This window comes from Helianthus annuus, chromosome 16 (genome assembly GCF_002127325.2).
Source record: "Helianthus annuus cultivar XRQ/B chromosome 16, HanXRQr2.0-SUNRISE, whole genome shotgun sequence".
Classification (NCBI taxonomy): Eukaryota; Viridiplantae; Streptophyta; class Magnoliopsida; order Asterales; family Asteraceae; genus Helianthus; species Helianthus annuus.
The window spans coordinates 3,558,500-3,585,952 of record NC_035448.2 but is presented as its reverse complement, the minus strand read 5'-3'; the positions used below and the strand labels follow the sequence as shown (position 1 = coordinate 3,585,952).

The 27,453-nt window shown below is 34.1% G+C and overlaps 2 protein-coding genes and 2 long non-coding RNA genes across 6 annotated transcripts; 3 read left to right on the top strand and 1 right to left on the bottom strand.

Annotated features, from left to right (window-relative positions):
- Positions 1-2,314: 2,314 nt before the first annotated feature.
- LOC118488419 lies at positions 2,315-4,558 on the bottom strand. Of its 3 annotated transcripts, none has more exons than XR_004884653.1 (4): positions 4,182-4,558; positions 3,398-3,814; positions 3,213-3,287; positions 2,315-3,067 (listed from the first exon to the last, which is right to left on the bottom strand). It is a non-coding gene; the product is annotated as an uncharacterized LOC118488419 (long non-coding RNA). The 3 variants fall into 3 exon arrangements; XR_004884654.1 differs by having other exon boundaries at positions 3,213-3,814; positions 4,182-4,215; positions 4,322-4,558; XR_004884652.1 differs by having other exon boundaries at positions 3,213-3,814.
- Positions 4,559-8,560: 4,002 nt separating this feature from the next.
- LOC118488418 lies at positions 8,561-9,252 on the top strand. The gene is made up of 3 exons (XR_004884651.1): positions 8,561-8,685; positions 8,815-8,988; positions 9,060-9,252. It is a non-coding gene; the product is annotated as an uncharacterized LOC118488418 (long non-coding RNA).
- A 487-nt stretch (positions 9,253-9,739) lies between these two features.
- LOC110916880 lies at positions 9,740-11,050 on the top strand. Its single transcript, XM_022161533.2, has 3 exons — positions 9,740-9,933; positions 10,520-10,857; positions 10,935-11,050. Exons 1-3 carry the CDS (start codon positions 9,929-9,931, stop codon positions 10,979-10,981), a joined length of 390 nt encoding a protein of 129 aa, XP_022017225.1. The 5' UTR covers positions 9,740-9,928; the 3' UTR covers positions 10,982-11,050.
- A 6,746-nt stretch (positions 11,051-17,796) lies between these two features.
- LOC110917941 (ribonuclease TUDOR 1) lies at positions 17,797-26,830 on the top strand. The gene is made up of 17 exons (XM_022162370.2): positions 17,797-17,988; positions 18,702-18,861; positions 18,974-19,048; positions 19,155-19,268; positions 19,357-19,452; positions 19,705-19,911; positions 20,021-20,233; positions 20,328-20,435; positions 21,237-21,404; positions 21,500-21,697; positions 22,245-22,583; positions 22,670-22,900; positions 23,415-23,603; positions 23,695-23,772; positions 23,871-24,065; positions 25,056-25,433; positions 26,357-26,830. Exons 2-17 carry the CDS (start codon positions 18,712-18,714, stop codon positions 26,549-26,551), a joined length of 2,934 nt encoding a protein of 977 aa, XP_022018062.1. The 5' UTR covers positions 17,797-17,988; positions 18,702-18,711; the 3' UTR covers positions 26,552-26,830.
- Positions 26,831-27,453: the final 623 nt, after the last annotated feature.

Below are 27,453 nucleotides of genomic sequence, written 5' to 3'. Positions count from 1 at the left end.
AATTCAGCTAATTTATTTAAACTCTTCAAAGTTTAGGGGTTAGAATGGTGTTTCCTAAAAATAAAATGCAAGAAACCCTAATCCTCTTTTATAACAGCCGTTACTATGTCTTGTCTCTCTCATACATCTAAAAAACTCATAACCAAACAAGCACTGCTCCTTCATCTTCAACATTTCTAAACCCTAATCCACACATTAGAACCCCATCTTCTCCATTCCCCCTCTACCTCTCGATCTATAACCTGCAAGCCCACACAAACTCTTAACCATCCCCTTTAACCTAGCCGACACCCCACCCCCCTGTCTGTTTGTCGCCGGCGAGACCACCATCAGTTGTGGCGACTGCGAGAGCACCGAGAGAGAGAGAGAGAGAGGAAGAGATGAGAGAGAGAGAGAGATCGGAGGTCAGGGCGACGACGTCGGACCAGCGGCGTCGGAGGGGTCGACGGCAGTTCGCTTCGGTTCGGGTATAAACCGTTTCCGTTTGGGTCGCGTTCTTCCCCGGTTCGAGTCCTGGTCGAGTTCCAATTTAGTTCAGTCGCGAGTTCGGATCAGCACCAGTCAACATCGGGCCTGGTTGTCTCGGTACAGGTACGGGTTTAAGTTATTCGATTCAGTTCGGTCAGTTTGTTTCAGCTCCGATTGGTTTTCGTTTCAGGTCAGTCGGTTCAGTCCCGGTTCCGTTCAGACTTTGTTTTGACTTTATTCGATTCAAGTTGCGTGCAGATGGTTTCGTTTCGGATTATGACCAGTCTCGGTTCAGCTTTGGGTCTCGATTCGGTTCCCATCTGGTTACCAGTCGACTCGGTTCTTTGTGGTTCGAGTTCCGTTTCCAGATTTGGTCGGGCTTCCGTCGGGTCAACAGAAGTCCACGGCTGGTCAACAGTCATACTTGTCCGGTTCAGTTTCGTGTTCATTCTGGTTCCGTCAACGGACTAGCTCGGTTCATTTTTGACTCGGGCAAACCAAGTCAATTTGGTCAAGCTGGTCAACTGTCGATCCGATACTCGGTATGATCTTAAACGACGTCAATATTTTTATTATTACTGTTCATGTATGTTTAGTCGCTTGAAACTTGTATCAAACTTGTATAGAACTTGTTTAGTTACGCGAAACTTGTATAAAACTCATGTAAACCCTTATATGTTTTCGTTATAAAACTTGTAGTTGATTGTTGAATTTTGACAAATAAATCGACAACATGTGTTGTTGGGATCGTCCAAAAATAGAGGAAACCCTGCCCGTTTTTCGTAAAATTCCGTAAAACAAAACGTGTAAACTTTGTAAAACGAAACCTATCAATTCGGCTAAATTTTATGAAATAGATATAAAGGCATAATTATTTTTATTTTCGGACAACCTTTCAATAATACTTTTGAAAGAATTAATTTAGAAATATTACTAAAACTATATAAAATATATACATATATAAATTTATATATATATTTACACATTTATATCAACTAGATACTTCAATTTCCAATTCAAATCATCTGTCCTAATTCCGTTACTCATGCACCATCGTTTACCCATATAGGGTGACCTTGGTGTTCCATCCTCCTGAACTTATACACTCGTCAACACTTGGATAATCGGAAGACTTAGCAATTTGTGAGTATACTCGTATTTCCCCCCTTTTACTTTTACCACTTTTGGGGTGTAACATGTTTACTTATCAAAAACTTACACATGAACATTTTGCTTAAACACATGAACGTTCCTATAACATGCTTGTATACGTGATGACTTGATACTTTAAACTTGGGTTATTCTTATGTGTTGAACTTATCATTAACTTCGTACGAGCCAAACCTTGACATATGTAGCGCTATAGGATTAACGACCCGCCCGTAAACTTGAGGTTATGTCTTGAGCATATTGCGTTTTCTTGGTTTGATATGTTAGACACATGCCATATTTAATGTTATCTTGAATCATATGCTTGCCATGAGGAATTGTTCACACTTTTTATCTTATGCTATGTACGTACCAAACTTGTATACTCGCCTTTGCTTTTGCATTGAATTGTATTTTTAAACATGTTACAGGTTGATGATGATGAAATGAAAACGGATAGCAAAGATGCCTAGATACTCACTTAGACGTTTAGGTTTAAAGTGTTGTATCAATTTTGTTTATGTTATGTTGAACAATGTTGTTATTTGCTTTTCTTGTAATGTTTTGACAATTTATTTTGGAAATGAAATTTGGATTATTAAATTATTGTCACAAATAGCGTTATGATGTCTCGAGCAATCTTCACACTTCGTCTCATCCCGATGTTTCCGCCATTGGTTGGGGTGTGACACTTGTAGCTTTCCTTCACCAGCCATGGTATGTTTTTTTTCCGAACCGTGCTCAGTTTTGTGGGTAACCCAACTTTCACAGAACCAAAACATGTTAAGTCTATTCCAGATATGAGATACAGGTTGTTGTCCGACCAACCTGTTTTGCAAAAGAAAAAACAATCAAAGAATCTGGCAAGAGATATATGAAACTTAGAAAATTAAACTAAAAAGGAAAATTAAGAAACATTGTTATTATATCTGAGCTGCACTAAGCTACAGTGTTACATCAAAAGTCTCCAAACCCAGAAAAATTCTTGGTATAAGAATACAAATATAAGAACTGTGTTTTTACCTTTTCCGATCAAATGACCATTTTGCCCTTGCAGTATGCATTAGTATAGATACACACGCATTTTTTGAGTAGGACATATTTCATTACATATTTTAAGCAAAAACAAATTTTAAATAACATAGTTTTGGTTAAAAACTTGACCCAACCTATGTTAAAAATCATTCTTTTGGGCTTGAACCCATAACGGGTCAAACAAATTCAGACTAAAATTAGAGTTTTTTTTAGTACGGATCAACCCACAAACACTTTTATCCACTTTTAATAATTATTTATAATTTAACCTTTCTCTAGATTGTTTATGAAAGATCACAGTTAGTTCAATACATACCGGAATAGACGTGGAGTGGCAATATTATTGTACGACACCATCCAAATGAATCCAAGCACCCACCACAAATAAGAAATCAATGTATTAAGCATATCCCTTCTGAATATAGAAAACAACATATTAGGGCATTTCAATCATAGTAATCAACTTCTTCCATAGACTTTTTATAGTGTCAAATAATGTGTGATTCTTGTGGTACAAATGTAGTAAACTTAGCCTATAAGTCTTCAAAATATGTACGTACCCTATGGTCTTTTCAACAAACGTAAAATGGCGCCTGTTACCATATTATGAAGGGCATGATTACTACAGACTACCCCTAATCAAATTCAAAGTGTCAACATTTAACCAAAAAAATAAGCCCTGAAAGATAAACAGAAGAGAAATCAAGAGGCTAAAAACATAAAAAGATCCAAATATAAAACATACCCAGTTAGAATTTCACCTCTGCGTGTTCTTCTCTCCCTTTATACACCCATGACCCCATTATGATCTCCAATCGTTCCAAGTTAGCACTTAAAATATTTAAATAAAAAAGCAATAATTTTGTTTTTGCTAGACATTTCTAGGCCAATGTGTAATGAAACCACGAAGGAAAAGTAACAAAATACACTAAAAAACTAATCAATAGAACTCATCTCATATTTATTGTTTTCAATCTCAAAACTATCAAACAACTCAAATACTCAATTGTCCAATCAAGGAACAAGCTTTCATAAACTTATGAGCGAGAGAGCAAAATTAAAGAAATATTAATCAGGAGGAGAGGACTAGAAACAAATAATGCTAAAAATACCAGTGCAGATGGTCATCAAGACTCCAGAATCGCAATGTTTAGTAACCAACCTACAAAAAAAGCACCATGCTCTTCAGAAACCTAAAAAGAAGCTAGCACTTATAACAACCAAAAGTAAAACAAAATAAAATAAGTCACGAGCATGGCATGATATCAATCAAAACAAGGGTCTAACAATTTGATGTTCACTCTGCAAAACCTGAATGTAGAACCAATAGTACCATTTATCAGTTAGCCCACTCAGGCACCCAACTTTTTAAAACCTAGATCTATGTAAAACTTAGTCTACTTCAAAATTAATCAGTCGCATGCCGAAAAACATCACAGATTAAAAACAACCAAATTAAATCACTCTTGCAACACTATGAATAATTAAACAACATAACAATTGACGACTTGAAATCATAAAAACCGAACCTGATGAGAAAGAATCAGATGAATCAGCCAGCAACTGAAGTGGATTGTTATTCAGTGATGATTTTGTGTGTAAAATCTTATATGAAAGTGAGATTTTAAGTTGCGGTTATGAGATCGAATAATAGTTTTAGATTTGATACCTGATTGCCTCCTCAGATCTCGATTTGTAGCTTTGAGGTGAAAAAGGAGAAGATCATTGGATTTGAATGGTTTTGAAAAGATTACGACCACCAAAATTGTGATGGCGGAGGTTATTGGAAGTCACAGTCATCCCTCTGCTGTGTTGCTTTGACTAACAGGAAGATGGTGACGGTGGTGTAGGCCTAAATAATCGCTGGAATAGGTAATGAAGGCCTGCATTTTGGCATCGAGCTTCTCTCTCTATCTCTCTATTTGTGTGGAAGATTAAAGCGACAAGTGATATATTTGGGAATTCAAAATTTAAAATTAGAGCTTAAAAATTAAAATTTAAAATTAACTTGAGATTTGGTTGGTAAAAAAAAGGATTAAAATGTAATTAATTTGAGGGGTTAAAAAATAAATAATATTTAAAAGACGAAATTACCCTCATTTTAGGGGTCTATCTATAAATAAAGGGGGGAAAAGTTCTTATTTTTTGGGTATCTTAAAATACTCTTCCCTCATGCATTATAATATAGTATAGATAATATAAAAAAAAACAAACAATATATCATGTTTTGGAAACATAGATACCTGTGTAAAGATCTGAAAGGATGAATATTGAAGCTCCAAAACCACTGAATAATAAATAAGATGAATGTTAAGTGTGAGCATAGAAGAATAAATCAAAGTTATACACAACAGAAAATTGAAATATCTATAAACCAAAAATTCTAAAGAATAAGAAATTTCTTGAAGTGAAAAAAATTAATGAATTATACTATATATAGAACCTATAAACCAACAAATTGAATAACTTGTAGCTTTTTTCAACTAACTAATATTATATATAAGAGTATTTTTGAACTTATAATCCCTTAAAAAATGCAACAGAATCTTGTTTTTTAAGATGTATTATGTTTAGATTAAGGAGTTTTTTTCTAAAAGTTTGTTGGTGGAAAACTTCTGTACCAAACTTCTAAAAAACATTTTTATAAAAATAGGTTTTATGAAAACGAAAATGCTTCTAAAAACGTTTTTATAAAATTTTTTTATGAAAACTAAAATTCCATTTTGTTGAATATGGTATTATATAATGTTTTTTTAATATAACCAATTAGATAAAACATGTGAGCTTGTTTGATGTCAATTTACTATCTGCTAACTCATGTAAGTGTGTGCACCCAACTAAGTAAATACACAAACATATAGAATATGAACAAAGCTCATATCAAAACCGTATGAGCAAGGTTTCGAAGTTTAATCTAGTCGCCGGAACAAATTGGTGAACAATCTTAATCAAACGAAACTCATAGTGACAAGGGTTAGAATATTACTAAACTGATACTAATGACACCAACGTAGAAAGTCTTGAGTATTTAAAATGTGATAGGACTCATTGCTTTAATCACGTGTACACTAATGCATCATCTACATGTACTTTTTAATCCGCACAACAATACTGACCAAGACAACTATCAAAATGTCGACAAAAATGAGTAGGTTATCACGGTACCTTTGGATTTTTTTTAAACATTATCTATACTATATTATAATGCATGAGGGAGGGGTATTTTAAGATACCCAAAAAATAAGAACTTTTCCCCCCCTTTATTTATAGAAAGACCCCTAAAATGAGGGCAATTTGGTCTTTTAAAAACTGTTTATTTTTTAGCCCCCTAAACTTATTACACTTAGATCCCTGGGGTTTTAACAAAATTATAGATAATTAGTTACAATTTACCCCTCCACAACAAAGTTATAATTTTTTTACATATTTTTGACATATCTTATGAACTATATTGTTTAAAAAAAAATCCAAATATAACATGATGATCTACACATTTTTGTCGACATTTCGGTAGTTGTTTTGTTAAATATCGACACACGTATTAAAAGGTACAAGTCGATAATGCTTTAAAGTACAAATGATTGAAGAAGAAAACAACAACTAATATTTTCAAAATAAATAAAGTTAAATATTTTTAGTACAAAATAAAGATAATATCACTGCCCTTAATTTATTTTTCTATTTAAGTTTTTTCTACATAATACCAATATTAGCATTAAAAACAATACATAAAACACATGAAGAACATTATCAATGTCAAACACTAATAAAACGATGGCTCCCAGACGAGCTAAATAGTTGTAGTTACAGATAATTCTAAAAAAGCTTAAGATCTTACGAAAGGTTCATTTGTTTTGGTGGAAAACGAATGGTTGACAAACCTCATGCATGTACCTATTAAACAAAAAAAAATAAAGACCAGCACTTATAATTAATAGGGAAATTGGCCTGTAATAATCCCACCTAGACGTTATTGGCCATTAATAATCCCACCTCAGAATATTCCCCCCACCAGTCCCACCTTTCACCTATTTTTCCTACAATGGTCCCCCGTTAAAAAAACTTAACGGAGTTAAGCTTTTTTCCAAATTACAAACAGATTTTTTAGGGCTTTTGATTAGAACGACGATACGAGTTCATTGATGTAAAACTTGCTTCGAAAAGGCGCTCCAAACGATGAAAATGGCGCTTCAATTCGGGTGTTTAAATTTCCAATTAACCAAACTCAAGTCACTTGGAGCACCATTTCGAAGTAAGTTTTACATCAATGGACTCGTATCATCATTCTGATCAAAAGCCCTAAAAAATTTGTTTGTAATTTGGAAAAAAAGCATAACTCCGTTAAGTTTTTTTAACGGGGGACCATTGTAGGAAAAATAAGTGAAAGGTGGGACTGGTGGGGGGAATATTCTGAGGTGGGATTATTAATGACCAATAAGGTATAGGTGGAATTATTACAGGCCAATTCCCCTAATTAATACTTGTGACTGATTATATTACAAACAAATATAATGAATTTAAAATTTAAAGTGGAAACATTAAATGAAATCGATAGTCTTTTATAAATTACTTACATTTTTTACCCCAAAAATCTCTTTCGTACATTCAAAATTTAAAGTGTTCTCAATTTCAAATGGCATACTGTATATGAAATGGTCAACATAATCAATACTATATATAGGGTAGTTTTAATCATGTAGCACTTTTTAAGGGGTACAAAGCTTAGAACCATTTGTACAATGCTCTAAAACACAAATGAACTTTACTAGCTGCAAATACAATGAATTATGTTGGGCGGGTTTTCAAATTTCAAACGCCCTAAACATTTTCAGATCTTGAACAAAACCACCACTCCTCAGACCTCTCCCCTCTACTCCATTGTTTCCGCCATCACTCCATTGTTTCGGAATGTGAAAAGATGTTCGTCGATGGCGAGCTCCTGTCAGAAGAGCTTATGGCGATGTGAGTAATTTCTTTATATTATAATAGCTATAATACTATTGTTATAAGTTGTAACTTTGTTTGATTTTTATTTGAATTCACCATCTCAGATTCATGATCACAAGTAGCGGTAGTTCTATTAATCACTCTTTTTTTCTACTTATTTAACTGATAAGATCGTTGATTAGGGTTTTTGTTGGTGATGAATAACTTATTGGCTTGCTGTCGTGACGGCAAAGTATTTCGAGCAACCTTTCAAATTCAGGTCATTGTAAATAATCAGGTAACCCTTTTGATTTTGTGGTTTATGATGTTAGCATCTAAGATTGCACACCACTTGTTTGATATGAAGTTCACGTTTTAAATGAGCCCGAAGCCCTAGCAAGTTAATGTTCGTGTGCTCTCTTACATGCTTTTGAGGGTCACATGGTTTTATGTATCACTTACATTATACAAATTATGCCTACTTCAAAGTTTATAATTTTATATAAAGGAAATTTCCTGTTGTAGAGTCTGTTGAAGTTTTGATTTCATTGTTGATGGGAGTATGAATATGCCATGTCATCATCTTTCTCGCATGCATGTGGTAATGTAATGAGCATCAATCCTTCATTGCCTGTCACAAATATTTGCGAATAAACAGTAAGTTTCTTTCTCAATCGTCGTTTATCAATCACCCATTCTCAATTGCCGTTTCAATCATAACAAGTTTTGATGTTTGGTGTCCTCTAAAGCATTGTAATCACTGGCTTTATTTTCTCTTTATAAGAACAATTTAAATTTCTTTGAGGTTGTTGTTGTGGTCTGGTTTTGACTTTGATTGGCGTTTTGCAGATTCAGAGTTGCTTTAAGATACCTTTCATAGGTACACATTAAAATATTGTTTATCGAATTGATTTATTCTTTTGCGATTTTGTGTATAGATTAGAACTAAGTACGATTTGAGCTTGTTGTAATTTGCAGTAAAGAGAAACTCCATTACACATGGTTGTTAAGAATGGATGTTAACAAAGGGTAAATACGATATTATAACAATTAGACGCAGTAGCTGGAGTCACAATACGCTGTCGTCTGGTGGTTGTTTTAGGGGAGGTGAGGCGGACGTAGCGGTCCCCGTTACTTTTAATTTTTTTACTTTTTATTAAGTTTTGTGACTTGTTTAATGTATTCTTGATTTGTTTATAAATGTGTGACTAATTGGGTGATATTGTTATTAAATAGGCGATTGAGAAGATAACAGAGCGTTTAGGAGATGGTGTGGGTCATGTTTGGGAAGCCCGATACCGATAAAGATGGTTCATCAGTCTGTTGATCCAAGATACGTTGCCATTTGATGCTCAGCTCGAGCATGATGTATTTCATGATGGCCGAAAAATTATGAACAATTTGGTAGAGGTAATAAATATTATAAGTTTCACAATTAATTATGAAGTTCAATATCAAAAATAATTTATGCATGGTGGCAGTTTAAAGCAACCAATGACCATTTGAAGCAATTGAAGCAATTAGAGACAATATATCACATTGCATGTTGGAAAACATGAAGCTAAGCTAGCACTGAAAGCCAACAATGTAGCTTATTATGGTGATTTGTGTCAGTTTAAAAGCTTAATTTGAGTTGGAACTGATCCAAACAAGAAAGATGATGATGAAAGGACACCACTGGTATTTACTTTATATATATATATATATATATATATATATATATATATATCTCTGTGTGTGTGTAAATCCAAGCTTTGTTCTTTCTAACGGGTCGAGTCAAAAGTTGGCCAAATTGTTTTTGCAATGCATTAAACCACATAAGTTGTTTATTATTGTTGTTGTAACTAGGGATGAGCATATGGTACTTGGTACCGGTATCGTACCATACCGAACGTTTTCGGTATCGGTACCCATATTGGCAAAATTCGGTACCGGTACCGAGCTCATCCGTAACTGTAACCATATAGCTTATAAAAACTGGGCTGTTATGATAGTAATCAAATTTATTTTTGGAGATTTAGTAGCATTTTTAAGCTTTTCTAAGACTTTGGATGACTATTGATCCATTTGAGCTAAATTTTTTCTTGTTTGTATTCACACATTATGTGTATTTTTTAGCAGATATTGATAGCACTCGAATGTGTATTTTTTAGCAGTGATTGATAGCACTCCAATGTGTAAGGATCTTTACAGAATAGTTTTAAAATGTAAGCGTGCTGGCGAGTATACTTTGAAGAAAGAACGGTGGACAAGACTTGAAGCAGCAAAAGCTCACAGAATTCATTTTAAGTCAGGCAGACGATGAAGCCGAAACATCAGTGGCTTCAGTTAAGAAAAGAAATGACCGTGCATGAGGTATATTTCAATGATATCAATTATTAAAGGGTATTAAAGACTTTTGACTAATAGTCGAATTTTGCAAGTAGGGTTGTTATAGAGCCGAGGCGAGTCAAGCCAGATTGACCTCGGGCTCGAACTTAATCGAGCCAAGTCGGTTTGGCTCCTTTATTTTATCGAGCTGAAAAGTCGAGCTCGAGCTTAAACGAGACAACTCGGTTCGGCTCGTTGTTTATTATATTGAGCTGAAAAGCCGAGCTCGAGCTCGAACTTAAACGAGACAACTCGGTTACTCTTCATGGCATTAAACTTCACATCCAATGCTTCTTTTTTCAAGATTTATTTTGCTTATTGTATCAGATTCATGTGTCAATTGGATTGTTTGACATATGTGCAATTCCAATAGTTGCACACGCGTGAGCTATATAGGCTTGCATATGCTGTTTCTACAGCTTGTGCACTAATATGCTCATAAATAAATCAAAACGACGACCCACCCATTATTCGTTATCTTAATTTATTCTCAATGTTTTTAAATAGCATATGTACATGTTGACTTCTTGTCTAAAGTCTACCATTGATTCACACTTACATTTCATTTCAGTTCTGGCCTTTTGATGCAAATGGATGTTTGCTCTCACATTCGTTCCTCAGTTAATGATGTTAACAGCCTTCATGCGTTTCGTACGGATACCCTTAAATCCAATTATGGACCCGTGGGTGATTTTTTAGTGGATGAGTGGAATTCGCTTTCCATACCATCGCATAAGAAAGATGTAATGCAGACGAAAAACGCGTGTTTAGAAGCTCAACAGAGTGAAATAATCACCAATACTCATCAGAGTGATGATGATATCGTAACCAGTGAAGTCATAACACATGATGATGATGATGATGATGATGACGATGATGCTATATCTATTAATACTCATTCCTCAAGAGGTACACTTGAAACATTGCCTGTTCTTGATCTCTATAATTGTTCATGAGGTTAATATGTATGCATGTTCTTTTTACAGAAAATTTTAGGATATATTTGATGTGGACCCTTTCATTGACTACTTGAAGGATGATGTGCGAATCGTGCGTGATATTCCATCATGGTTTACTGACAAGTCAGAGCTGTTCACGAGCATTAGGTTCTTGCTCATTCTCTTTTTTACACATGCACTTGCACTTGAACAGAATATCACATATTGGAATATATATATTGACTATGCTCAATTTGACAGGTTAAACTGGTTAAGTAATAATCACTAAATTAATCTCAATTTGGAAAGGATTGAACGTCACCCAATCTTAGCTCTTATAAAACCGGTGTTGATTGCTATATGGAATGTGTGTATATCGAAACGATACCAGTCAAAAGCTCGCCACGTAGCACGGGGATTATAATTGAATCTGATGAGTCGGGACACCCGCTGCAACGCGTGGGCCTTCCCACTAGAGCAAAATGTTGCTCCTATCGCATCGCACAGACACCCTACTATACCAATAAGAAAACTATCAGAAACGAGTATCGCAATGCAACGTGTCGCTCCCGCCGCATCGCGCGGGCACCCTACTAGTAGTTTATAAAATACGACAAGAATACGTAAAATAATTATAAATTTGTTGTGGAAAGGGATAAGTGTAACTAATTAGCCATAATTTTGTTAAAATAAAGGGATTTAAGTGTAATAATATGAGGGACTAAAATATAATTAATGTTTAAAAGACCAAGTTACCCTTATTTTAGGGGTGTTTTTATAAATAAAGAGGGAAGAATTTCTTATTTTTTGGGTATCTTAAAATACCCTTGCCTCATGCATTATAATATAGTATAGAAGATATAGATAGAGTTAGTTAGATATTTGAAATGTTTTTTTTTTTCTTTTTTTATACAAAAAGTGATTAAACGAACACATTTTGGGCATGTTACAATTGTATTTTTTTGGGGTTTTAACTTTCATTCGCTATAATGAGTGCATTAAAACAAACAAAGTTCCTGTTTGATGCAACGTGCGGGTTTGATCCCACTAGTGTGTGTGTGTCTATATATATATATATATATATATATATATATAGATATATATATATATATATATATATATATAGATATATATATATATTGATGTGCTTAACATAGTTTAATAGAAACAACTAAAATTAACCTAATCTAGCCACAAAAGTAATACTCTAGACTCACTAAACTCGACTAAACTACTAACCGGCAAGTGAACCGATCGACTCTAGTAAAGCTAAGTAAGTACGTACGGATATCGAACCCACGAGACTCTATTTAATTACGTTAACGACTCTATCTAGACTGACACTGACGTGACACTAACCGTTTTTTTGTTTGGGAGGGGGGTTCTAAAAATCCTAAATATTGTAATTAAACTAAATTAACTAATACGAATTAACTTGGTTTTTACTCAGATGGTGAAGACAACTACCTTGACTGGAATCACGGTTTGCATCAGTAATGATATTATTAGGATATTAGTTATTATGGAACCGAGATCCTCTAATACTAACCTTTCGAGATACCGAACAAGACCCCCGACCCTTCTCAGGAAGACACTTATGGCACCCTAAAGGCTGTTATGAACACCGGTTGGTTAGACTCCCTCACAGGACATCTAAGGGGTTTACGAAAGTACCCTGATTCGATTTACTCTCTCACGGGACCTAAACCTAGGGTAGACTTTAGACTCCTCACGAAGCTCCTACCTAGCAATTTAATGACCTCACAGCTATTGGGAATTAGTAAAATACTTAAATTTATTTGATTACCGAATATTACTTCTAAGGTGTATCGCGCAATTAACCCTAAAGATTATAAATTTATTTCGTGATATAGACACTCACCAAAACTTATAACCTAGCATGAATATATTATGTGATATAGACCGGCACCAAGAATCATACGAAGCAACAAACAATATTCAAACACTTTTAAGCATGCATATACATCTAAACAATAATCGAGTCGACTACTTTCGCAAACAATCCATAAATAACTAATTATCCATTATAAAAATCAAAACTTTACATAACCATTCATCTAATCTAGGTAGTTTAAAGAATTTAGCCAATCAAAGTCATGAAAGTAATAAAAAATAGAGTAATTTCAATAACAAGAAACATGATTAAAAGAACAGGAAACAAGAATATGGAACCCGGATAGCACAAAAACAACCCGGACGATCCCTTCAGTTTCCAATCTTCAAACCAATGTTCCGAGCTCTCGAAAACGCTCCAAATACTCCACGAATTCTGCTGAATTCGTCTCCAAGGTGATGTAATTCGTCACTAGGGTTATGGGATGTTTACATGTTTATATAATGTTTAAAAATACGAAACTGGGCCCAAAACAATGTTTTCTGCGCAATAACACCCCTCGCGCTACGCGAAGGGTTCGAGTCACGCGACGCCTTAGGTCAACTCCGGGTCAACTTTTACTCTTCGCGGCACGGGGAGACTTCAGCCTAACCTGTCACGGGGTGCGACAGGCTTCGAATCTTCTAATTTTCAATTGATTTCAACTGTTAAGCTCCCGATCTCGTTCCGACACTTGGTGTTTGCACTATTTAGCTTGTTTTCCTCTCTTTTTAGCTCATTTTACCCATCAAGTCCTGCAAATCATAAACAAATCAAATATACAAATAATCTAAATAAAACTAACAACTACGACACGAAATTTATACATACTATACATGATAAATAAATGTATTTTGCATACATATAGTTTGTATATGTACTTTTTAAAAAGTTAGCGGGCCATTTTTTTCGTTTATTATTATGTTTTCTAGTATGTAAATGTGTACTAATTCAAATATATTTATATTTTCTTTACAAAATATAGTTATTGACTTTATATTATAAGGGCCCATTTTTTTATACTCGCTCACGACCCAAAAATTTTGGAGCATTTTCGAAGACGACCATGGGTTTGGTTACATTGCACAATATAGTCCCTTGATCTTGATAGGTATCCCGATCGAAATCTCAAATAAATCGTATCATGGCAATATCAAAGTGCCTTCGCCTCCACTTCGATTAGTATAGCAGTCACTTTGTGTGAAGCGATGAAGAAAAGCAAATAGGGGGGGGGTATTTCTTATTCATTTATTTATTGATTATTAACTAGTTTAGAATCACGTGTGTTATACGGCTTGAATTAGCTAAACTTGGTTTTATTTTTTAAAATATGCGGGTCATAAAAGGCAAAATTGTAAAATGAAAATCACTTCTACTTAAGTGGCAAAGAGAAGCGCTTTTGCTACTAAAAAAACGAACGGTCAGTGCGAAGGTTCAAGACTTAGCCGAACGTTAGCGAAGCTGGATTCTCATAGCGAGGCCTTCGAGTTTACGAAGATCTGTAGTAGGGTCGAAGCCTTACTAAGAAGGGCTATAATGCTGAGCCAAGGACGCTCTGCCTTATCTATAGAAACAATCAACTAACTTATGAACGAATTTGCTCCTTGTTTGGTAATGGCTTAATCTATAGATAGAAAGCCCTATGATGGGAAACTGCCACGTTAGGTTTGGAGAGAGATAGAACCGATTATATAATAGGGTTTAGGGAAATTTTTAAAAAATAGAAACAAAATAACAGTGATTTAAAATTCTATTACAAAGCTGGTAAAGTTTAAACAATGAAAACATGTGATGTTGATGAAAACGACATAAAGAATATATTAAATGTAATAATAAAAAGGAAAGCAGGTAAATTTGAAACTGGTAAAGATCCCCGTGTAAGTTAAATAGGTATACGGGTTATGCGAAAATACAAAAATTAAAGTTGACTAGAATTGTGCCACATGTCCTCTAAGAATTTTTATTTATTAGATAACTAGGTTAGTTTCCCGTGTGTTACACGGGTTAAACAATTTATACTATTTAATAAATATTTCTTGTAAATGCAAATCAAAGAGGGAGACATTTATATACCAAATTGACATAAATAAGTTAATATAAAGATGATGTATGTTAGTATTATAAAGTTAATAAGAGAAGCATGTAATCAAATTTTCATGAAAATAATACAAAAATAAATATATTATATAATACGTATTATTGTATTTACGTATTACATTACATTTAAATTTAATGATAAATAAAAAGTTAGAATGGATGTAAATTACAAAGACACTCAGTGTTTCAAAAAAAAAAAAAAAGATGTAACATGAATAATGACAATTTACGAATATTTTCATTAAATGTATTATTTGAAGATTTGGAAAGTTTTTACTGAGATTTCAGAATTTTTTCTTTGAATTTAGTATTAACTATTACCGAGATTTCAGGATTAACTTTTTTTTTAATTTAGGATTAACTATGATTATAAAATTAATAAGAGAAGCATGTAATCAAAATTTCACGAAAATAATACAAAAATAAATATATTATATAATACGTATTATTGTATTTACGTATTACATTACATTTAAATTTAATGATAAATAAAAAGTTAGAATGGATGTAAATTACAAAGACACTCAATGTTTCAGAAAAAAAAAGATGTAACATGAATAATGACAATTTACGAATATTTTCATTAAATGTATTATTTGAAGATTTGGAAAGTTTTTACTGAGATTTCAGATTTTTTTTTTTTGAATTTAGTATTAACTATTACCGAGATTTCAGGATTAATTTTTTTTAATTTAGGATTAACTATGAAACTAAAGAGATAAGTAAACCAATGTGTGACACGTGTCATTTATTGGAACCATCTAATTTTATGTTTTCCCGCCTCTTTTTTTATACTTATCTTATATTAATTGAATAATAAATTGATATTAAATCTTATCCTACTTTGAATATGAAATAAAATCCTTCTGTTTTTCTAACAAAATATTGTCTTCGAATTTAAAATTGTTAATTTACGATAAGATGTTTTTAATTTTTCTTTAGGAAAATAGAAAATAGATGACTACAATGAATGATGAATGACACGTGTCACACATTAATTTACTTATATAGTATAAATTTGGTATATAAAATTACATTTATTCAACCCATACAATACACGAGGTTCCTTAAAGTTTTTCTTTTATCTAATATGTAAATTATATAATAAAATAAAATAAAGAATTTCAAATACTGTCACGTGGCACCCCCTCCTTCAATCTTACAATTTTAATTTATATGGTATTTTATTTTAATATAATTTTTAATTACCACTACGTGTTTTATATTCACAAATCTGTTGTTTTTCATCAATTTGGTTGTTCAACAAACGGCTATGTTTTTTTGTTAATTAGATAATCTCTTCTTACTATTGTTAAAGCGTTATCATTAGAATCTATTGTTAACATCGTGTTTTCATAATCTGGTGCTAATCTTGTGTGCTGATACTCACTTAGTGTTTACGATTTTGAAATATGTTGTTTTTATAAGTTAGGTCGCTTGATTTACAAATATCTATAATAATATTAAATTGATATGTGAAGGGAGATCAGATTTCAGGATTATTATAATTATTTTTTAAATTTAGTATTAACTATGAAACTAAAGGGATTATATTTTAGACGGGAAATAAAATTCTAGATAGTCTCAGTGATTGTCTTATGTCTCAAATTGATTTATTTTATTATATGTATAGATAGATTGGATAGCGAGAATGAATAAAGATATAGAAAAAAATAAAATAAATATGAATATCGATAGAGATTATATAAACTAGGGCTGTAAATGAACCGAACGAACACGAACAAGGCTATGTTCGTGTTCGTTCGTTAAGGAATTTTGGATGTTCGTGAACTGTTCGCGAACACATGACGAACAGAAATTTGTGTTCGTGTTCGTTCGTTAAGGAATTTTGGTTGTTCGCGAACAGTTCGTGAACACTAACCACGAACGCAAACAAACACAATTGAACTTTAATTTTGGAAATTAAAAAGGCAACGTTAATCTTAAACATTTCACACAAAGAAAATAAATATAACCATTTAAAGATTGAAGGAATGGATGATGTTGGGTTCAATCGATTGGAGATAGGCTGAAAGAAGGAGCGTGATATCAAAGAAGGAGAGGGCCAGAGAGAGGGAAATACATATGGGGAAAGTAAAAAATTAATAAAACATTAAAAACTTTTAGAAAAATAAGCATAGAAAACCGAACACGAACGGACATAAACGAACGAACACGAACGAACATAAACGAACATATTATCGAACGTTCACGAACGCAGTCGAACGAACAAGACCTTTGTTCGTGTTCGTTCGTTAAGCTTATCGAACGGAATTTTTTGTTCGTGTTCGTTCGTTAAGCTTATCGAACGAACATAAACGAACTTCCCGCCGAACAGTTCACGAACTTTTCGCTGAACGTTCGGTTCGTTTACAGCCCTAATATAAACATTTAATATGTACATTAATAATTATAGGAACTAACAACTAAAAATTAATTTAAATTTTAAAATAAGTAGAGTAATCCTGATAATGACACATGAAATTTTTTGGATTACAATAATTTATTGTAATATTATTAAGGATAAAGATTGTATTTTACAAAATCACCTAAAAGTTTTTACATTTATCTTCTTTTAAAATATAAAAAAAAAACCATCAATGACTTAATTAGTTAATTTCTTTCGCAACAAGGTAACTCTCGTACTTACCCTTTTTTACCTCATCAAGTAATCACAATTAAAACACAGTTGTAACAGAAAGAATGTGACTCATCACACCTGACGCATTCTAATTGGCCAACGAATCCTACGTGGCACCAAAATATCGTCATAGATACTTATCCACTAGTCCAACTACAAACACATTCAGAATCAGTTACCTTCAACCTCATGGCATTTTCGGTAATTTACCCTAAATAGAGGGGCACATTTATTACCCCCAAATATTAACAGCAACACCCCCTATATAATAATTATAATAGATACAGCCCATTGTATCTACTCTCACAATACTTCATCCGCCGGCCGAATCACCATCGTTTTCGTTCGAATTTTTCGTTAATTATGTGCTGATTTTGACGATTTATTGCTATTCAGATTGATTCGGTTACGAGTTTGTGCGATTAGTGTGTGTGTTGTTCATCGATCGAGAACTAGCAGCTTGATTTCAGGTATTGACTTGTTTTACTATTCGGATCTGAATATCTAATGCTGTTTTATGAATCTGTGAGTAGACATGCATGAGATTACGTTAGGTTATGTTAGATTATGTTGTACGGTGAGTTTTGTGTTTGTTATGTGTATAGATTGTTAGATCGGAGTGATTGGATTGATTTTGGTGAATAGATTGTTGATCTAGGGTTAGTGTATGAGGTATGATGTGTTTGAAGTGTTAATGTGTGGTTTTGAGATTGTTATGTGGTTTTGGTTTGACTTTTTTTGTGAATGTTTGTTTTTGTTATGTTTTAGCATGTGGATCTGAAGATTTGTGACTGTAGATTGATATGAATTGATGCGTGTGTTGTATATTCATCGTTGTTTATAATTGAATTGTGGATTGGATGTTGGTGGATTTATCTTTGATTTAAGTTTTATATGGAGTTATTGAATAGTAGGAAATTTGTGGTTTTTGAATGTTTGGATTGTGATTAGCTGCTGCTATAGGGAAACAATAAGCAGAATATGTGCTCTGTGTGGTTTTTGAGATGTTTTTTTTAACCTTTCATGGTTGTTTGTTTAATTGATAACAACATCAAAGGAAAATTACAGTAGAATGGTAGGTAAACGGGCAACAAGCTGCCGCACAACACCCAAGAAAACTGCTTTCATTGAGAGTTTGGTTACCTTGTGATGTAATTATTGTTGTGTGTATTTTATTTTGCAGATCTGTAGTGATGGCGCAACCAGCTGTAAGTTCGGGATGGTTGAGAGGAAAGGTAAAAGCTGTCCCGTCTGGTGACACCTTGGTGATTATGGGAGTTACCAAAGCAGAAATCCCTCCTGAGAAGACTGTGGTTTTGGCCCATCTTTCGGCTCCAAGATTGGTATGTCTACTTGAACAATCGTCTGTTAAATGTAGGCAGTTTATGCCGGGTGAATTCTTAATTGTTGCTAATGGAATTTACTAAATTAAATAATTTCTTTCTTAATATGTAGGCACGTCGCGGTGGCCAGGATGACCCATTTGCATGGGACAGCAGAGAATATCTCCGGAAGTTGTGCATAGGAAAGGTTGTGGTTCATATAATTCTCCGTGTTTCCATTAGTCACGTTGCATTTAATCATTAAATGATGATAATATCAATATTAAAATTTTCTTAATATTTTTGTTTTATAGGATGTTGTATTTAGAACGGAATACACCATTCCAAATTTCTCTCGAGAATTCTGCAGTGTTTTCATCGGTAGCACAAACGTTGGAAACGAGGTTGTCACACGTGGCTGGGCAAAGGTAGTTTAGATTCCGTTAACCAGCATTTATGATTAATGATTTTATCTTTGCATCCAACATAGGTTCACCATTCACTTACTTATTACAGGTTAAGGAGGCTAAAGGAGAGGTGACCCCTGAGCATACCGAGCTGCTACGTCTTGAAGAACAAGCCAGACAGCAGGGCGTAGGTTTATGGGACAGGGTTAGTTACCATCATTAAGTCAACTGGTTACTATTTTTCTGTTCCACATCATACCATAAATCAGAATATGCCGAATATTTCGTGTAAATTTATATTTATGGAATAATTATGCTTTCGTGACTTACTGGATTCACGTGAACAAGCATATGGTTATTTGGTGTGCGATTGCACCAACTATTAATAAGTTATATTGTCATCTAACGCATTAGATGTTGTCATTTAATTGATTATATGTGGTCGTTTTTGTTTTAGTCTCCGGGTTCCGTTGACGCTGCTATTAGGAACCTCCCTCCATCTGCTGTTGGTGATCCCAGCAATCTGGATGCAATGGGCCTTTTAGCCGCTAACAAAGGCAAATCAATGGAAGCTATTGTAGAGCAAGTTCGTGATGGAAGCTCACTTCGTGTTTATCTGCTTCCAGAATTTCAGTTTGTTCAAGTATTTGTTGCTGGAATCCAGGTAAGAAGTTTATTAGCATTCATTATTCATTATCTGTTTTAAACCGTCTATGTTGATACTATTCGGTTCACCGTTCACGGAACGTTATATTTTTATTTTCGGTAATTAGGCTCCTTCAATGGGAAGAAGAACAACCCAAGAACCTACCATAGCAACTGAAATCCCATCGGATGAACCAAATGGAGAAACTAACGGCGAGTCTCGTGGGCCCTTAACATCAGCTCAAAGAGTTACATCCTCACCAGCCTTTAATGAAGTTTCCCCTGATGCATTTGGGAGGGAAGCTAAACATTTTACTGAGATTCGTGTGCTAAACAGAGATGTAAGTAACGTCTTCGCTATTTGTTCTTAACTGGACCTGTTATCTTTTGACAGAATGAATTAAAATAGTTCTTTACTTTGCATTCTCTTTACAGGTTCGCATTGTTCTTGAGGGTGTTGACAAGTTTAGCAATTTGATTGGTTCTGTGTATTACCCTGATGGTGAATCCGCTAAGGACCTCGCAATGGAGCTTATTGAAAATGTATGTTATACTATTTCAATTTTCAAGTCAACAATGTCTGCTATATGGAAATCTACATTATTATGGCTGTTTTAATAGCAGATGTTGCCAAGATAATTTTTTTGTTCATCCTGTGATTAGGAAACTGACCACATTTTAGGCTTTCCTTATTCCCTCACGTGGATTTTTTTATTTAGTGTGTTTTTTATCTAAATTTCTTTTATTTTCTAAATTAAAGCAACTATCCTCTCCACCTAGTGGTGCACAAATCGGTTAATAAAATTAACCGAACTGGATTTTTTGTTTGAAAATTAAGTGGCTATAAAATTAACCGGTTAGTTAATAACCAGTTTTGGGTGATAGAAATCTGTAACCTATTCTAAGCGATTAGGTAAAAAACCAATTTTTTTTCATATTTTAAAAAATAAAAAAAGTTGACAAAATATATAATATAAAACTTTGGTTTTGTTGTGTGTGTGTGGGTGGGGTTCAAAAAACTAAAAAAATTGTAAAAAATGGGCTAAAAACGAAGGAACGTGAAAATAACCGGTTAACCGAAAAAAAGCCAGTTACTAACCTGTTTTTACTCTAAATCTCATAATCAGTACCAAATCTACGGTTATTTTCAAAACTAAATCGGTTTTTAATATATTGGTTAATAATCGGTTTCGGTTGCGATTACTAACTAGTTTCGGTTATAAAACCAGTTTTTTTGTGCACCTCTATTTCCACCCCATGAACAATATGTTTGACTTGATGTATAGTGTAAGAAAACTGTTTTGACTTTTCTCCATTATATATATTTTTCCCTTTCCTGTGTAGGGATATGCAAAGTATGTCGAGTGGAGCGCGAGTATGATGGAAGATGAAGCCCGGAGGAAACTAAAAGCCGCAGAACTTCAAGCAAAGAAGAGTAAGTTGAGGCTTTGGACAAACTACGTACCACCGGCTACTAATTCCAAGGCCATATCAGACAATTTTACCGGAAAGGTTAGGTCTAAATATATGCTTCATGAACAATCTGTTACTTTCCTCTTTATCTGTCATTCACTTATAAATTTATATTTATTTTGGATTTATTACAGGTAGTTGAAGTTGTTAGCGGAGACTGCATCATTGTCGCTGATGATTCTCTTCCGTTTGGCAGTCCAGCAGCTGAGAGACGTGTTAATCTCTCGAGTATCAGGTGTCCCAAACTGGGAAATCCAAGAAGAGACGAAAAACCTGCTCCGTATGCTCGTGAAGCAAGAGAATTGTTAAGAACACGACTAATTGGCCGTCAAGTAAGACTCTTATTCGAAAGTTAATTGGTCATTACGGGATCGGTCATGATGGGATGGCACACAAACGTTTTATCCATTTCTTGACATTTTATATAAAAATATAATTAAGTTAAGCTTACAGAAACAATTAGGGGTGCTAAACGGGTCGTGTTCGTGGGTTGGCGGGTTCAACCTGAAACTGACCCGAACCCGTTTAGAGTAAACCTAAACCCGCGAATTTCGTGTTAGGTTCGTGTCGGGTTTTCGGGTCGTGTCAGAAATTCACGCCCCTAGAAACAATATGTTACAGTAATTATCTACATTTCGAATAAAGCAACTTAGAGGTTATGTACGTTGTATACAGGACTCTGGGAGCCTTTCAACCTGTTTCTCTTTTTGCTAAATCTTTTGTGATTTGCCCAATTTGACTCGTTTTCTGATATAAATAAAATTAACGCAAATCGACGGCTCATTCATAAGTAAATGGGTCGAGATTACCTCTTCTCTGACTATCTATAATTTGATTTTATCTAATTTATCTATCTTTCATTCTTTCGTTTGATCTTAGGTTCAAGTGTCAATGGAATACTCTAGAAAGGTCCCTCTTGCGGATGGGTCTGCTGCTCTTGCTGGCCCTGCTGATTCACGGGTCATGGGTTTCGGGTCCGTCTTCTTGTTATCTCAAGGGAAGGAAAGTGACACATCAGCAACTCAGCAGCCAGGTGTAAATGTTGCTGAGCTCATCATCTCTCGTGGGTTCGGCACAGTCATTAGACACAGAGACTTCGAAGAAAGATCCAATTACTATGAGAATCTTCTTGCAGCTGAATCTCGTGCTACTACTGGTAAAAAGGGGATTCATTCCGCTAAAGATCCTCCAAGCATGCATGTCACAGATCTCTTGACGGTTAGAAACTCTCAACTACATGATAACGACTGGTGTGTTTGTGAATGAGATTTTTGACTTCTTTTTTTTTCTGTTTTTTTTTTCAGACTTCAGCCAAGAAAGCCAAGGATTTCCTCCCATTTTTGCAACGTAACAGGAGGATGACAGCTGTCGTTGAATACGTTCTTAGCGGTCATAGGTTTAAACTATTTGTCCCAAAAGAAACATGCAGCATTGCTTTCTCGTTATCTGGTGTCAGATGCCCTGGTCGTGATGAGCCCTACTCCAATGACGCAATTTCACTTATGAGACGAAAGATTATGCAGAGAGATGTAGAGGTAATATTCCTTTTGTTACCGAAATAAACCGATAACCGCCTAATTAACCTTTATTAACCGTCGGTTATGGATACGGTTAAAGGTGTCCCATAACCGTCGGTTCAAGACATCAAACTCTATATACTTTTATGTTATATAATTAGTTTTAAAATGTTTAAAAAATATATATTGTATAAAACTTGACTCATTTTATGCATGCATATTTTTTGTCTTTTTTTTATTTATAAAAACGATTGTAACTGAGACAATAATTGCCTAATATGTTTATTTAGTTTAAATTTAGTTCAAACTTAGATCGGTTAATGAACTGAAATTAACCGAAACTGAACCATAACCGAGTCTCATAATCGCCATTAACCGAACCGAGGTTTGGTTATGGTTAAGAAAATTCCATAACCGAAGCTAGCGGTTACGGATATGGTTACAGCTAAAAACTGAACCGAACTGCCATTTGCACACCTCTTCACTTCTCTATTAACTATTAAACATATGTATGTTTTTTTTTTGTGTTCAGATTGAAGTCGAAACCGTTGATAGAACCGGAACCTTTTTGGGATCGTTGTGGGAATCAAAAACTAATGTCGGGATCACCCTTTTAGAAGCTGGTCTTGCCAGACTTCAGACCGGGTTCGGTGCTGATAGGATTCCCGATGCTCACCTTCTTTCTCAGGCTGAGCTGTCTGCCAAGAAGCAAAAATTAAAGGCAAGAAATTGGGTTCTAAAAGCACCTATCGAATATTTTAAACTGGATTGCGGGATCATCTCTGATTGATTGTTTTTTTTTTCTTTTGCAGATATGGGAAAACTATGTTGAAGGGGAGGAAGTTACCAATGGTGCAACCAATGATAAAAAACAGAAAGAAGAGTTTAAGGTCTGGTCTCTTAGGATTATTATTATTATTATTATTGATTTACCCAAGACTAATATAATATGCTTGATGTGCTAATTGCGTTAGTTGTGTTGTTACAGGTAGTGGTGACCGAAGTTATTGGTGGAGGTAAGTTCTATGTCCAGGCTGTTGCAGATCAGAAAGTTGCATTGATTCAACAGCAACTTGCTTCTTTAAATCTCAAAGAAGCACCTGTGATTGGTGCGTTTAATCCTAAGAAGGGCGATCTCGTCCTTGCACAGTTTAGCGCAGATAACTCATGGAACCGAGCCATGGTACGACTTTATTTTTTTTTTGATCAATTTAGTTGTGGGTTAATTTGGGTTATATTATTATCTTTTCTCAAAATGGGTCAAACGGCCAAAATCAAAGAATTTATTTAGTTTAAAAGGAGACTTTTCAAGTGGGTCCAACCAGTTTTCATGTAATATTTTTCTAAAGCATATTTATGTAAAAACAGTCTACCTTTATTTTAAAATAAAAATAGCATGTTTTATATTTTAAAATAAAAGTAGCATGTTTTATAAGAATATCACCTTTAAAATTCAATTTATTATAAAATAAATTATGTCTGTAAATGTTGCTCCTTTTTTTTGTTGAAAACCATTCACTTTTATAAAACCATTCCATTTTTTATAAAGATTTTAAGCTTTTTATAAAAAAACATTGATTTTTAGCGGCAGTTTTACTTTTTTTGTAAGAGTAAAGCACACGGACAGTCTCTGTGGTTTGCACTTTGTAACGCATATAGTTCCTAGTCAACAGATCTAAAGGTTTCATTAGGTCCACGTTAAGGACTAAATGTGTTACAAAGTGCAAACCAAAAGGACCATCCATGTACTTTTGGAAAAAGCTGGGGACTACGTGCGTTACAAAATGCAAACCATAGGGACCATCTGTGTACTTTCAGAAAGCTAGGGACCAAATCCAAAAGTAAACCCTCATCCGTGTACCTTACTCTTTTTCAGAATTCATTTTTGTTTAAAAGTAATTGTTTTCTGGGAATGTCGTTCCTTTTTCGTTGAAAATCATTCACTTTTATAAAACCATTCCATTTTCTTATAAAGATTCTAAGCTTTTTATAAAAAAAAACATTGTTTTTTAGCAGCAGTTTTACTTTTTTGTAATCATATCTAAAACGCTTAGCATTTATAAAACTTAAGAAAAGTTAGGCCAAAAGAAGCATCTCCAGTCAAGTCAACTCCTTCGTGTTTTGACCCATACTGGCAATTACCTTATTCGACTCTTTAAAATTCATTTGATAGGTTGTGACTGGACCACGTGGCGCTGTTCAAACAGCTAAAGACAAATTTGAAGTGTTCTACATTGATTATGGAAATCAAGAAACTGTTACATACAACCAGTTACGTCCTCTGGATCCATCCGTATCCTCTGCACCTGGACTGGCTCAGCTTTGCCAGCTGGCATACTTAAAGGTACCTTCTTTGGAGGAGGATTACGGTCACGAGGCAGCAATGCATTTAAGTGAACATACACTTAGCGAGCCAAAGGAATTTAAGGCAGTAATTGAGGAGAGAGATACTTCCGGAGGAAAAGTCAAAGGTCAAGGAACCGGAAATATTCTCTTGGTAACTTTGGTCAATGAGGAATCTGATACAAGTGTTAACGCCATCATGCTCAAGGTTTGTATGTTTGTAACCTTTATTGTTGTCCCATAAATAATATTAATAATTAATTTCAAACATTTCATATATACCCAACCAAAACTAAAAATATCGTATATGCCCTTGCAAAAGAGTTAAAATAATAAATATACCCAATTTATTAAAAACAATAATAAATCATCATTTTACCCTCATCTTTTAACTTCATATTTTTATATAAGACATATTAAGCTTAAATTTATTTTTACCCATTTTTATTTTAAACAATCTAATAAAAATATTCATTTTACCCTTATTTTTTTTAACTTCCAAGTTTTCATGAATGCTCATCTTTTAACTTCATATATTAAGCTTAAATTTATTTTTACCCGTTTTTATTTTTATTTTTTACTTTTCCCATAAACAATAGTGTTCTCGCTAGAAATGAGTAAATATGATATTTGACGTTAAAGGTCATATATGAGATTTCAAAGTTTCAGAAAAATATGGGTAAAATTGTCTTTTATTAAATTGTTTTTGATGATTTGTGAAACATATGACTTGAAAAATTTATTATTTTATTTTATGAAATTGCCACAATATTTTTCCAATAATAATATATTTTAGAGTTAATTACTGTTTTCGTCCCTGTGGTTTGTCAAAAATCACTATTTCAGTCCATTAGTTTAAAAATTGTGATTTCAGTCCCTGTGGTTTCACTTTCGTAACCATTTCAGTCCGTGTGGTTTCACTTTCGTAACCATTTCAATCCATTATTCTGTTAAGTACAGGGACTAAAATAGTTACGAGGTAGACTGAAATGGTTACGAAAGTGAGACCACAGGGACTGAAATCGTAATTTTTAAACTAATGGACTGAAATAGTGATTTTTGACAAACCACAGGGACGAAAACAGTAATTAACTCTATATTTTACAAATCCAAAATCTGAACATGATGCAGGGAGGAGTAGCAAGGTTGGAGAAAAGGAGGAGATGGGAGCCGAAAGACCGACAACAAATGTTGGACGAGTTAGAAAAGTACCAGGCAGAAGCGCGTACCAAAAGGCTGGGAATGTGGGAGTACGGTGATATCGAGTCTGATGATGAGGAAAACCCTCTGCCCGGTGCTAAGAAAGCCGGTGCTGGAAAACGTTAAGTTCGTGTTGCAGCTCGAGATTGTGACAGAGAAGGAGAGATATATAATATGGTCCAAAGATAGAAAGTTGTTTTTTTTTCCGTTTTGGGAGAGTTTACTGCCTCTTTGGGCTTAAGTTTTATTCGGTAGAGGACATTTTTGTTTTGTTTTGTTTTGTTTTGTTGTAGTTTAATTTAATTTATAGACGCTTAATAAGGTGAGCAGTGATGATGTTAGATTATAAGAGACCATAAGCGGATGCTTGTTTGTGTGATATAAGTTACTTTTTAAGTTTCTGTACTTCCATTCTCATCTCATCTCAACTCCTTTGCAGGCTATATATACTTACTTTTAAACAAATGTCATATGTTGAAACTTGAAAGTGTATATGTAGTCATGAAAGAGGTTGGGATGTATGAATGATGAAAAAAAAAATCATAGGTCAACTGCAGGGTATATAATTCCTTGTGCTTATTCTGAAGCATATGGGCAAAATTGGTATGAAGCAGCAAGGCCAAAAGGCAAAGTCAAAGTTCAATTGCATCAATCTTAGGGGCTGTTTGTTTACCTCTTAATAAGGCTCTTACTGGTTCAGATCTCTTACTGGTTCAGCATTTAATAGTTCAGACTGTTTGTTTCACGAGCAGATATCTGAATGGTTCAGACATTTCCCTCTTAATGGTTAAAATTTATACACTCTCTTAATGGTTAAGACCTTTAATCTGAATTGGTCAGACATTTGCCTCTGAAAGGTTAAACATTATACACTCTCTTAATGGTTCAGACCTCTTACTGGTTCAACACTTAATGGTTCAGACCTCTTATTGGTTCAACACTTAACTGTCTAATGGCATCATCTTCCTCTTAGTTTGAATGTGCTATGACATTTATACCCTGTCTTTTTACGCCCGATGGTTTCTAAA